The sequence below is a fragment of the Gopherus evgoodei genome, chromosome 1 (genome assembly GCF_007399415.2).
Source record: "Gopherus evgoodei ecotype Sinaloan lineage chromosome 1, rGopEvg1_v1.p, whole genome shotgun sequence".
Lineage (NCBI taxonomy): Eukaryota > Metazoa > Chordata > Testudines > Testudinidae > Gopherus > Gopherus evgoodei.
In genome coordinates this window covers 299,219,873-299,233,067 of record NC_044322.1, presented here as the reverse complement: position 1 = coordinate 299,233,067, position 13,195 = coordinate 299,219,873, and the positions used below count along the sequence as shown (strand labels likewise).

Genomic DNA, 13,195 nt, shown 5'->3' with positions numbered 1-13,195 from the left:
TGTGGACATACCCTTAATATTTTTGGACTCAGCCTAGCTCAGTGTGTTCCAGGCACACTCTTCTATTTGAACCCACACTGCATGTTGGTCTATGGGGACATTTTTGGATCGATGCTGGCTTGCCTGGCTAGATAACTCAGGGCACTTTACTCTCTCTTCTGGATCCCATTCTAGAACAGTGTGCACAGAGGGGTTCTGATGCCTTGAGAAGGTTGTGTGAATCACTGCTGCTGCATAATTCTGGCCCCTGCACCCCCGCCATCTGCCTCCTTCCACAGGGGTTAAAAAAAAGTAGCCAGTGGGTACAGATAATAGTTGCAACAGGAAACGATTATAGTCCCCAGAAATGAATCCTGATTTTTTATTATTTATGATAGTGCCTAAGAGGGTCAGCTGTGCTAGGCACTGTACCAATATATAGTGAGAAACAGTCCCTGCCCCCAAAGAGCTTACACTCTGACTAAGCAAGAACAACACAGGGTGGGAGAAAAAAAAAGGATTATTTTTACATGGGAACAGAGGTACAAAAAGATTAAGTGACTTACACAAGGTCACAAAAGGAGCTTGTGGCAATGTCAAGAATTAAACTCAGATCTCCTGAGTCCTAGTTTAGGGCTTTAACTGCAAAACTACTCTTCTTCTCTACAGGATAGCACAAGGAAGGAAATCCATATGCACTATATAGGGACATTTTCTGCTTTGATTTACACTGGTGTATGTGAGAGCAATTTGCCTCATGAAATAAACAACATGAATCATTTTATTCAGACTGTAAGGGCTGGTCTACACTAGGGGGGAGGGTGGGTTGATCTAAGATATGCAATTTCAGCTACGCTATTCGCATAGCTGAAGTCGAAGTATCTTAGTTCGACTTACCTGGCCATCCTCATGGCGGCGAGTCAACTGCCATGGCTCCCCCATCAATGCTGCTTACTCCTCCTGCCAAGGTGGAGTACAGGCGTCGATCTGTGGATTGATTTATCGTGTCTAGACGAGACACGATAAATCGATCCCTGATAGCCGATCCAACGGGTAGTATAGACATACCCTAAGCTACCTTTGTTTTATAATAATGACTTATCAGGGAACACTAAAGGCAACAAAAACTGAAGCTGAGACGCACTCCTACCTGCTTCAAGTCAGTATCTAAGCTGCATTATTGAATCAGTGCATAGCAAGACAATCTGTCCCATTTCTATTCTCTGAGACATTTGCTTTGAGTTCTCTCATCTTCTAAGTAAGGAAACTCTCCAAACATGTGGGTGGTAACATGAGAATGAAGTATAACTCTATCCTATGGTGCCAATGGAGACTGGACCTCTGGATCTAAAAGCTTCTCCCTGCTGAGTTAAAGGACCAGATTCACTGTCTTGGATACAGAAGCAGATCCATAAGCCTCTTCTGAAATCTGACCAGTAGATGAGGACAAATACCCTTCTTGTGTTAATGTGGGTTACAGAAAGAAACCTATTAATTCATGAAAACTTACCATCGGCCTCTCTAACAACCACAGTAAAGTATTTCACAGCTCCATTGGTGTCACTGAACCAGCTGCAGTTGAAAGTAAAGTTGATGGAAGATTTGGTAATGAGTGCATCCTTTTTGTTCACTCGGATGTGGAGAGGTGGAGGAGGGGGGCCTGGGAAAGAAGAGAGAGGGAGGGGGAAATAAAGTGTATCACCATCTATATATTTGTAATTACATAATAACAGCAAGTGAGGTGTAAATCTCAACAAAACTCAACCATTTAGACCCAATGTCTCTCATTTTATGCTCTTTGCAGTCACAAAGTGTATCCCTCCTCAGCAGAGAAGCTGCCTGAAAATGTAAGAGACCAGCAATGTTTTAAACATAATGACAGAGGCAGCTCCTTATAGTAGGATTTCTTGCAGAAGTTGCCCAGGATTGCATTAAAGTCTCATTAAATCCACGCAGTTTTAAATTATACCCACTAAAATAGCATTTTCAGAGGTGGGTTCAATCCAGGGACTTTGAGACCATTGAGGCTGCAGATAGAAATTTGCTTTTAAACACCTATATTTCCCCCTCTTACACGAAATGGAACAATAAACAATATCCAAGGAAGAATATACAAGACTGAATCAATTACGCAAATAATTTACACTTTGATGATCTGATATCAGATTTACAGTACGGCTTCCATAGGGAACTGGCATTTGTATCAGCCACTTGTCTAAACAAGCTATATGTTGAACACTGATACATCAGGAACTAAACGGAAAAGGAAAAAGAGGGAGGGGGAAATAAAGCACATCTGATGCAAGCCTCCCAATGGAACACTACAACCCTGTCATAGAGATCGCAGCTAAACATTTTCAATAACCTGCACAGCCACATCCACTGTGCCAGTATCTACTGTTTAATAGTCGTGGCCAAAATGTAAAGGGTTTCAGTATGGATAAGGAACCAATAGTTCACATGCTTATTTGAAGCCTAGCCAGATATCTTCAATCTGTAAGTCCAGTCTGGAATTCTTGGGAGAGCTGGCTCCCTTGTAGTATTTAGACAGTCCTGCTTCCAGGATCAACCAGAACCTGATAGTGCAGAGATGTCTAAACATGAAAATAATGGAGAACAGTTAAGCCTTCAAAGAAGTTCTGGTGCTGTTTCTGGTGCTGCTCAGGTTAGCTCTAATTTTATCGGAACTCATAGCATCTCTTGTAGTAGAGAAGAGACAGGGCTTGGTTGCAATTCATGTGAAGGTTGGGTGTTACAACGTTCTTTTTTCCCAGGCTCTGGGCAGGGCCCCAGGACTCATTGGGGTCACATCTCTGGAATGTCTGGGTGGTTTTCCCACTCCCAGTTCCAGTCCCAAGAGGCCCAGCCCACTAGTTGGGCCCCAGATAACCTGCCCCTTCCAGGGTTGTCAATGAACAGAAGAAAGGGGAATTGACCCAAATGAATAGTCCCAAAGCTGGGTTAAGGCTCTCTTCCTTCAGAGGGCACTCATCAGGCTGGGGCCCTAATCCAAGTTCACCAACACACAGAGAGGAATAGTCTCCTTTCAGCATCAGGTCCTCCCTTCCTTCAGGGTGGGCCTATTGGGCAGTGGTTCCTACATTCAGCCATCCCTTTTTCCAAGATCTGCTCTCCTCCCTGATCTGTCATCAACTGAGCTGGGTTTCTCCCTGTTAAGTTCCTTCCTCCAATTCTAACATCTCTCAGCTGAGTCCCCATTAGCTCATTAACTCCTTGTTGCCCGGTGTAGGATTGTATACCCCATCACAGAAGAGTTTTTTTGGTGACTGGACTATGTAGTTCTCCTTGGCTTTACATATCCAAGGAGGGACTGGTGACCAGACCTCTCAGTCACACTATGCTTCATGGAACATTTGGCTTTGGGGGTAATTAAGGCTCTCTGTCATGCTGTACCACCCAGAATGGAGGTGAGCCATGGATTGCCACAACTGGCTGGCAGTAACTCCCTCCTTGTGCATGTTGTTGAGAAGCTGCAAGCTGCCATTTGCCACCCATCTGCATCCCAAGGGAGGACTCTGCAGAGCAGTGCTCCTCCTTCATCTCCACTGCCTGAGGCAAGCTTATCATCTGAGAGAAGAGGGAGTAAAGCCTGAAGAAGAGCCACTGCCCCCAACTTCCTGAAGGCTCTAGATAGGTTCCCACTATTTTGACTTGGTGATGGCATTGGGTGAGAGGAAAGGGCCAGGTGGCAGCAAAGAGGCAAGCCGGGAAAGAACAGTTGTAGGCTGCATGTTGTGCCACGACTGACAGATTATAACAATTGTTTTTAAGTTTGTTCTCATTGCATGAGGCAAGTAAACTAGTTTTACAATATGATTCACACAGTGATAAAACATCCTTTAAAGCAAATTTTATAGTTTAAGTGCCTTATAATCTGGTACAGCATGAAACTAAACACAGGTGTTCCCCATTTTGGTCACTGGTCACACATTTCGGTGGCTGGTGTGACACAACAGGCAGGTCTGGAGGTCGAAAAGTCTGCTGACTAATCAACAGGACCAGATGATAGATTATCTCTGCTCACCTTCCCCCTCCATGCCACTGTACCTATGTATTTGGTACATCAAGGACTTACGGTCTATCATAGTGATGGTACTGTCTTCAGCTACCTCACTAGTCATGTCTGCAGACTGCACTTTGATGGACACCAAGTATCTCTTGTGGGGTACTAGCATCATGATATTTTGCAAAGATCTTTCTTTCTCTATCCTTTTGGAAAACTCAACTTCTCCAGTGTCCATTTTTTTGCATTCAATGCTATATCCATCGAAGTCAGAGTCAGGCGGAGTCCAGGAGCATGCAATGGCAGTAGAGTTTTGTGGCCGGCAGTGAAGGTTTTGTATTCTGTCTGGTCCTGAAGATGGAGGAGAGGTTGAAGTGTAATGTAACAGAGGACATGCATTATACATTTTATGCTCACTCTATGGCTCAAGCCATCATTCTTAGCACTTGAGTCTAAATTAATCATTTAATTAGAGCAAAGGGACTAAGAGCCAGGATTCCTAGCTCTACCACACACTTGCTGAAAGATTTTAGGCAAGTCACTTGACCTCATTTTATCTATGTTTAAACTGAATTAATGCCATCGACCTCCAAAGAACTGTGACTCGTCAGTAATTAATTGTAAAAAAACTTTTCAGATCTTCTGATGAAAGCTACAATAGGAATTCAACATATTATTAGAATTATGGTACAACTGGAGCTTAAACTTAGTTAAAAAAACCCTTTTCATACAGTGTAATTGAAATGCATACTTCTTACAATGAAATGTCCATATCATATTGCACATACTCTACAGTGAAAGACACAAATGTTTAACGTGCTATTTATAAATGTCTCTTTTTCCTTTCAGCCTTATTTTCCACAATTGTCTAAAGAAATAAATTCTAGCTGAAGAACCAAGTACTGTACAATGCAAAAGAGGGAGATAAAATAGCAGGAATTAGTAAATTACCTCTCAGCGCCTTTTAGCAAAAATACAAGGTTACTAAATAATATAAGATTATTTAAAATGTTCTAATTAAAGGAATATATTTTGACACAGCAAAAAAATGAAATTAAATCAAGGCACCATTGTCAAACTCTAAGTTTCAACGTGAAAAACTAGAGGTGCATGTCAAAAAACAATAACCCCCAAACCAAAAAAATAATCAACTGAAAACATTCAGATAACACTTGGAAAAAGATCTAACCCAGGTGTCGGCAGTCTTCGGCACGCAGTCCATCAGGGTAATCCACTGGCAGGCTGCGATTCATTTTGTTTACGTTGGCCGTCCGCAGACATGGCCCCCCGCAGCTTTCATTGGCTGGGAACTGCGAACCGCGGCCACTGGGAGCTGCGGGGGCCGTGCCTGCGGAAAGTCAACGTAAACAAAATGTCTCACAGCCCACCAGTGGATTACCCCAATGGGCCACATGCTGAAGGTTGCCGACCCCTGGTCTAACCACTGTTGTCCGTTGAGATGCTAAATATAAAAAGGCCAAGTTTTTCAGAAGTGATGAATAATTATAGGTACTAACTTCTGACACCTTTAAGTGGCGGATTTTCAGAGGGCAGGTGCTTAGCACTGTCTGAAAATTAGGACCCCTTAAAAAGTTTCGAGATTGGGGCCTCCCAAACTATCGGTCACTTCTGAAAATCTTGGCCTCAGCACTCTTTTTGAAACAAATCATTTTACAATTACAAAGTATCAGCTAAGGAGTACAGTGACCCTACCTAATAAACATGCCCATAATGTTAAGGCCTTTACATTTCCCTCCAGCATAAAATCAATGCAAGCAACAAACTGATCACAGACCTCTGCAGGAACAAAAGGGCAAAAGTGAACAGTATTTTCCTTCTAGAATGTGACCCTGTGATTTCCACCCACTTATATCAGGTATGAATTTCCACTGAGAGAAATCACAGAGTACACAGTAAATTTTTTTGGTTAAGATTTTAACCTATACTCTGTGTATATGTATACGCACGTACACACTCACCCCCCTGCATCGTCCCAAAGTATAGACCAAATCTTCATCAAATATCTGTCAGATATCTGTCATGCTTTTTCATGACTCCTCTCATCCACCTTCTGAGCCCAACTCCTTTTAAAACATAGCCCAGTTTTGCAGGTCTTTTGTAGAAGAAAACTAAGGGGGCTAAATGGTGTGTGCATATGAAAGTCCTTACCATTGCCCTTTCCCCTCTAACATGGCACTATCACTAATAAGACTTTTTGCTGTAGTTACACTGCCTCCTGATGTGATTAGGGGAAGAAGCATAGCAGCTGACATCTTCATTCTGTCCTGTTACCTCTCCAATTGGCACTTTGCATTCAAGTGGCAAAAATTTGCTATTTTGCCACTTAAAATATTTGCAAGGTGTAACATGCAAAGAAACAAAAGGGTATAAAATGAAAGTTTAGGCCAGCTAGTTAATATCTGCAGTTTATCACTAGACTAGTAATTCAGTTGAATAATCAGAAATGGAAACCACAACACAGTCCTCTCAAGGGTTAGAGGACAAAAGTCACATGACCTATGTGAGACTCTGGTTTGCTGTATAACATATGAAATGCTCATCTCAAAAGGGCATGTCTATGAAGTATGTATTTCACTGTGCAAAATATGTGTTTTAGTTATACCATATGAGGTACAACATATGACCCAAAGTACAAATTACTGTACGTTCCCCATGGTTTAACTATTCTGCCCATTTCAGGGCAGACTTCACACCAGACCATTAATGAGACCAGCTGGACTCAGATAAATATGAGTGGAAGCCACAAGCATTGACAAATAGCTATTGAGAGGAAAGGAACTCTTTGACTTTACTTTTTCAAATCTATTATACCCAAGTCCTTCTTGTGCCCCAGGAACACACTTTATTTTTGATTGCTCAAAATATCTTGATGGATCGACTCTAAATAATCCCGAACTTCAAAGAAGTTTGGGTCTGAATCAGAGACAGGCCAGAGCAGAGCAGCAAAAACTGACAGAAGACTTAGAAAACCTGACCTTTGAGGAAATTAAAAAAAAACAACTGGGCATGTTTAGTCTTCATAAAAGAAGACTGAGCGGGGACCTGATAACAGTCCTCAGCTATGGTAAGGGCTGTTATGAAGGGGACAGTGATCAATTGTTCTCCATGGCCACTGGAGATAGAACAAGAGGTAATGGGCTTAATCTGCATCAAGGGAGATTTAGGTTAGATATTAGGAAAAACTTTCTAACCATAACATTAGATAAACTTTAGAATAGTCTTCCAAAGGAGGGTGTGGAACCCTCATCCTTGGAGGTTTTTAAGAACAGGTTAGACAAACACCTGTCAGAGATGGTCTAAGTTTACTTGGTCCTACCTCAATGCAGGGGGCTGAACTTGATGTCTTCTCGAGATCCCTCTCAGCCCCACATTTCTCTGATTCTATGATAAATCAAAACCTGGAACCAAATAGTTCAGAATTTCAGGAATGTTTTGATCTGGATCTGAATTTTGGAGCTTGTGTTCATTTCTAATCTTTAAATACTTGCTGTAGGGCAGGACAAAGGAACATTTTGATTTCCACTTGAATCCATAGCCAGACATTCTTGAGTCAACTAGTAGAAATTAATATATGCTTAACTGGGATGGGTAAGATTTAACTCATTGGCCGCACTGTTTCAGCATTATCTCCAGAAGAGCACTAAGGGTTAAATAAAAAATGGATTCCTACTTGTTCTCACAGTTCCAGACAGTGATTGACTGTATGTCTTCCAGGTGTTGCCGCTGACGCTCCTGACACTGAAATTATAGAGCCGCCCCGGTCGAAGGCCATACATGATGCGTCCCTTTGATCTGCTGTTGCTGTATGGGTTGAAGACTGTAAGGGGATCTCTCGGAAACCATTGCAACTCAAAGTCATCATAATCCGTCCAGTCTGGGGGACCCAGCCAGGTGATTGACAGGGAAGTGTTTGCAACATCAGCAAATGATACAGCACTAGGAGGACTGGGTGCTAGACAGAAGGGGCAAAATGAAAAAAAAAAAAAGTCTCATGACATTTGCACACAGGATGGGTGTGTGAGACAAAACAGCCATTATCTGAGACTTCTTCATTTCTCTTCAGCCTCTGCACAGTAACATTGATAAGAAACAGGACATTGAACAAACCAGTAGGACTCTGATTTATTTCCTGCCATTAATGTAATACCATTTATGATTGTCTTACTTGTACTTTTCTATGCCTTTAATAATTGATACAATAAAAATCTTATCTCAGAATAAACACATCACATACCAATGAATTGCTATAAATTCTGACAGTTGGGGGCAAAAAGCCACTGCAGTTCTTTACCTGTTCTTCCCTCAGTCTTTGCTGTATTAGTCAGGTCACCGCTGTGGGTCACTACAACCAGGGTGTACTTTCTACCAGGAACTAGGCCTAGGAAATGCCACTCTCTCAGGTCTTTCCCATGCTTTGTTTCCTTCTGTGTGCCATTTGGGTTATAAAGATTCAGTTCGTAATAATCTACATCTCCTGATGCCGGTCCCCAGGTGAACCACAGACTGTTTGTCATGTTTCTGTTGGAGCCGCTGAGATTAATAACTGGGGCTGGAACTGAAAGAGAGGGTACACAGTTACTACATGCTGAACGTTTTGGGGAAGAATAGTGCTATGGTAGTGCTGTGATAATGGCCATATAAAGATCTAGATACATAGCACAGGTGGCCAAAAAACAGGAAACAAATTTAGGGAATTTCAGTGTGTGTGTGTCAGGGGGCGGGGGGAGTAGTGGGAGATTAGAGGAGGTTTTGCGGGAGCAACATAGCTCTTACAAATGCCTATAACACCCTGCCATCTGGCAGTGGGGAGACAAATGGTAAGGTGAAACTAGTGCTAACCACGAATAACTTTGTCATTTCACTGTTAGATACCTTGTCTTCCCTCTTCCCCATTTGTTTTGCCCACTTGTTGCATCTTTATCATAAACCAGCCTTGGGGCGGAGGGCTGTCTTTTTATTTATACCTGTACAGCACCTAGCACAATGGGGCTCCTGCCCTTGATTGGGACACCCAGGTACTGCTGGGCCACAGATAACAAATTAGGACAATATTTATATATTTATTATCTGAAAACAGTTGTCACATGATTTAGAATTTAGCTTCCTTTTAGGTAATGCTTTTGATGTATCAAGACAGTTTGGATACTTCTAACAGCTTTACTAGACTCTAGTACCAGCTTTTGACTGTTAGAGTAGCTCACCAATGTCCTTAAGGAAGATTTCATTGAGGATGGATTATCCTGCTAGATGCTCCTACCTGTTCTTCCAAATACAGATGACTCATTTGTGAGCTCTCCACTGTGAGTAACAATCACCATTTTATATATCCTGCCCTGCCGCAAGTTTTGGAAAGAACACTGCTGGAGGTTCTGGTCCCCTGAAATTCTGTCCTGGAGGGATTTGTCTGGATTGTACAGAAATATATTATAGGAGTCCAGTTCTCCCTGAGAGGTAGTCCAGCTGAATGATAGACGTCCATTGATGTTTTCTGTGACCTTCAGATTTGTGACAGCGGCTGGGACTGGAAACAGGAATAAATACAGGAGAAAATGTCAGAGTTTCTAGTAATCAAGCTAAATCTCAGGAAAATGACACTTCTGACTAGAAGAAGTTTCTGTTAAGTCACTGAGAACTACATTCACATAACGTTAAATGCACAAAAACAATGATGTCCAGAAACAAGATGAAAACTTTTGTAAGTTATAGATGCCATTTAGCAACCCATATGTAATATGTGTGATACCCAATAGGCTCAATCCTCTAGTCTAGACTCACACAAAACTTCCCTTTAACATCAATGTGAAATTTGCCTGAGAAAAGGTTGGTGACACCTGCAGTATATTTGTATTCAACTTGCCACTAGGATCCTATATAAGCCAAGTAAATGTAAGGATAGACTAAAGAGTTAACCTGGCTATATAATAGATATGCTGAGAGATCCTTAACTATAGCAACACTCCTCAACTCTCTGCTTCAATAAACAATGCACTACAACCTGGAAAACCCACACCACTTCGTAAGCAATTTTCAATTTTTTACATTAAACATATGTCAGAAAAACGATGCATTGATACCGGGAGACTGGTTCCTATTGAAGCTTTCTGGATAACTAGATATTTGGATGAATCATTATATTCATACCATAACTTACTGCAGATACTGTAAGTAAGGCTGTAAAAAATGTTCTAACTACCTGTTCGGCCTTCGGTTTCTGCTCGTCTGCTGAAGAGCCCACCGCTGACTGTCAACATTTGCACTTTATACTTCTTGCCTGGTATTAAATCTTCAAATTTGTGCTGTTTAGCAGTTGCTGGCTCTGATTTATTGCTCAGAAGGATACCTTGCTCAGTCAAGAGCAGGATGTCATATCTCTCAGCCACTCCAGGAGCACTGTGCCAGGTCACTAACAAGGAATGACTGCTGTAGGCATGATCTGCAAATAATCCCTGGACAGAGGCAGGAACTGGGAACAATTAAAGAGATTGTGAGGTTAATTTTGTATCACTTAATATGTGTTTGTGGATTATCTTAATTAACTATGAAAAATATTTTTGTATGTCAGCACATACAGATCCATGTGGTGTATGTATGTATATGCATGCACACACACACACAATTCCTACACAAAAACTACTTTCAGATAGAGTTAAGATTAAGAAAATCCATCAGTAATTTAGGGTAAAATGTATTACGGGGATCTTGTAATTATCTCCAAACCAAACATTACATTCTGGAAATTCAGATTGAAGGTTAAACTTAAAAAAAGAAGAAGTATGAATGTTTATCTATGGAAATGCATCAGTAGGGTACCCAAACAACCTTAACTCTGCACCACGTACTGTGCAATAATTATATGATTATGGTTAAGGCACTTTAGAACTCGTAGATTAGATTAAACGGATTTTGAAAGACACCAATTTTTTTGTTCTACCAAGAGTGGTGAACTGAAATCACTTCTATTAAACTCTACTTCATAAAATGGGCTAAACTGAGCTAAAAAGATAGCTGGCAACCTGACTGGGGACACTTGTACTCAAGGAGGTACAGGCCTTTTTTGAAATTCTGGAAACACTGGAAGTTAAACTGGAAGGACGGCACTTGGGAGACAAGATGGAATGTGAGCTGCTGTGGTCCTGATTTCTGAACATTTTGGCTGCACATCTCGCTTTCATCGTTTGTGTACAACACCCCAACATCATTAGAAAAGTTGCCTGTTACGCACCTCTCTGTTCATTGTGTCTGCTCTATATAAAATTACATACATTAATTAAAAAAATTAAAATGAATACATTTGGGGAGAGTATAGTGCATGGAATACAATGATGGAAGGCTGGCTAACCCATTAAATGATACAGTTTTATAGTTTTATGAAATACAGGGTTGCCTTCTCTCCACAAGCTCCTCTTGAAACCAAGAGAGACTGATTTAAAGTTTGAACACAAGAGGGAAGTTTCTCTGCCCCACTCTTTTCTCTCCAGCAGTGCAGAGGGAATGGAAGTCATCTGCATCTCCCCAACTTTGAATTTCCTCAGCATAGGAAAGACCCCGGCAGGCAATGAACCAGCTCTAGGACAAACTCCCCATAACTCTGGTGTCTGGAGGATAGAAGGGAGGTGTAGAGGGTGTGCTGTGCTCTGGCTACCTGCAACTGGCAGGCAGCCCCTTGGGAATGAATTAGAGAACTGTAATCAACACCCTGGAGACTCCTCCCCTCCCCCATTCTCTGCTTCACGAAGCATAAATTCACAAAGCAGACTCCAGCCCATAGCTATTCAATGTTGTTTTAACAGAAGTTGCATACTTGTTTATATAGTCATATCTAAGAAATAATATAAGATAATATGAAAGCTGGGACCAAAGTAGTGACTAGGCTGCCTACTCTCCAGGACTGTATTCTCACCCTCTTGTTATAGCTGTCATTGTCCATTGCTGAGACACTTAGAACTCATCCCTTGGCCTCAGGTTACATTCCTTTTTCTTCCAGTGTGTAAAGTAGCTAAAGCACACCAAGGCCAAGGTGGGGTTGGGGAAGCGATGGAAAGGGGAGGTGTAGGGGGGTGGTTTCCGGAGAGTCATGGCACTTGGAACAGCAGAGAAAGGGATGGTCAGGGGAGAGTTATTTAAAAAAAAAATTGAAGACCAGGAAGAGAGAGAATTTATTTAGCTTTTATACTACAAAGAGTGTGTGTGTGCGCGCGCGCGTGTGTGTGCACATGTGTGTGTGAATAGCTGGAAAATCATCACAGGTTTCAAAGGGATGTAAACAAGTATTAAAATGCAAAGAAACAACAAAACTGTCAAACTAATAGGCAAGATTTCAGCCAAGGGCTACTCCCCCTAAAAGCCCAATCCCTAAGCAAAACACATGAACACACAAAAAGAAGAAGAGGATTTAAATCATGATATTGAGCTGCATCTCTTCCCTACCCTATACAGGTCTATATACTGTCTGGGAGGTCCTGGTCATGCAGTGGGCACTGTTAGCACACACCTTATGTCTGTGTGGGGGCCCTTTGACTCCTCTGGGATTCCACGTAGGCATAAGAGGCTGCATCAGCAGATTTCATGGTAGAGTTTGAACTGAAGAGGCTCCAGTCTCACAAACATTTACCCAAGTCAAGTTGCACACATGGTAAGTCCCATTGACACCAATGTGACTATTCACACTAGTGAAATTACTGCCATGTAGGTTTTCAGGATCAAGCCTTCAAACTTTTTGTGACAGAGACCCATCTCCTTACACATCTGAGTCTCCCCAGACACTTTGGGACACCATATGACACATAATAAAATACTGTTATAAAATAGTACTAATCTGATGGGAACATATGACACTTTTTGCCCTTTTTCCGTGAAGAAACATACTTGTACGTCCGAGAGCCGTTAAACTGTTGTGCAGGGTGCCGCTGTTAGACTGTACCACAACCCGGTACTGCTCCCCTGCTTCTAACTTGCTGAAGGTATGCTCGTAGACAGGCTTGGAGACAGTCTGGGAATCAAGCTGATAGTTTTGATGGAATAGTGTCACTGTGTAGGAATCAACATCTCCTCCTCCAGGAGTCCAGTTCACTTTCAGGCTGTTTGTCATCCCATTGGCTGAAACGTGAATGTTTTTGACAGCACTTGGAGCTGAGTTAAAAAACAGAAAGACAGAAACTCGAGCTTAGAAAT

At 41.8% G+C, this 13,195-nt stretch overlaps 1 protein-coding gene across 2 annotated transcripts in view; it reads right to left on the bottom strand.

The window, feature by feature from the left end:
- Positions 1-13,195, bottom strand: part of PTPRB (protein tyrosine phosphatase receptor type B) — a 93,621-nt gene that overhangs the window by 25,912 nt on the left and 54,514 nt on the right. For both annotated transcript variants that reach the window (XM_030548741.1, XM_030548742.1), the window contains 7 exons: positions 12,890-13,153; positions 10,218-10,487; positions 9,282-9,545; positions 8,316-8,579; positions 7,695-7,976; positions 4,076-4,354; positions 1,490-1,639 (listed from right to left, as the gene is read on the bottom strand). In XM_030548741.1, coding sequence (XP_030404601.1) covers positions 1,490-1,639; positions 4,076-4,354; positions 7,695-7,976; positions 8,316-8,579; positions 9,282-9,545; positions 10,218-10,487; positions 12,890-13,153 — 1,773 coding nt within the window. The remainder of the gene's footprint in view (positions 1-1,489; positions 1,640-4,075; positions 4,355-7,694; positions 7,977-8,315; positions 8,580-9,281; positions 9,546-10,217; positions 10,488-12,889; positions 13,154-13,195) is intronic.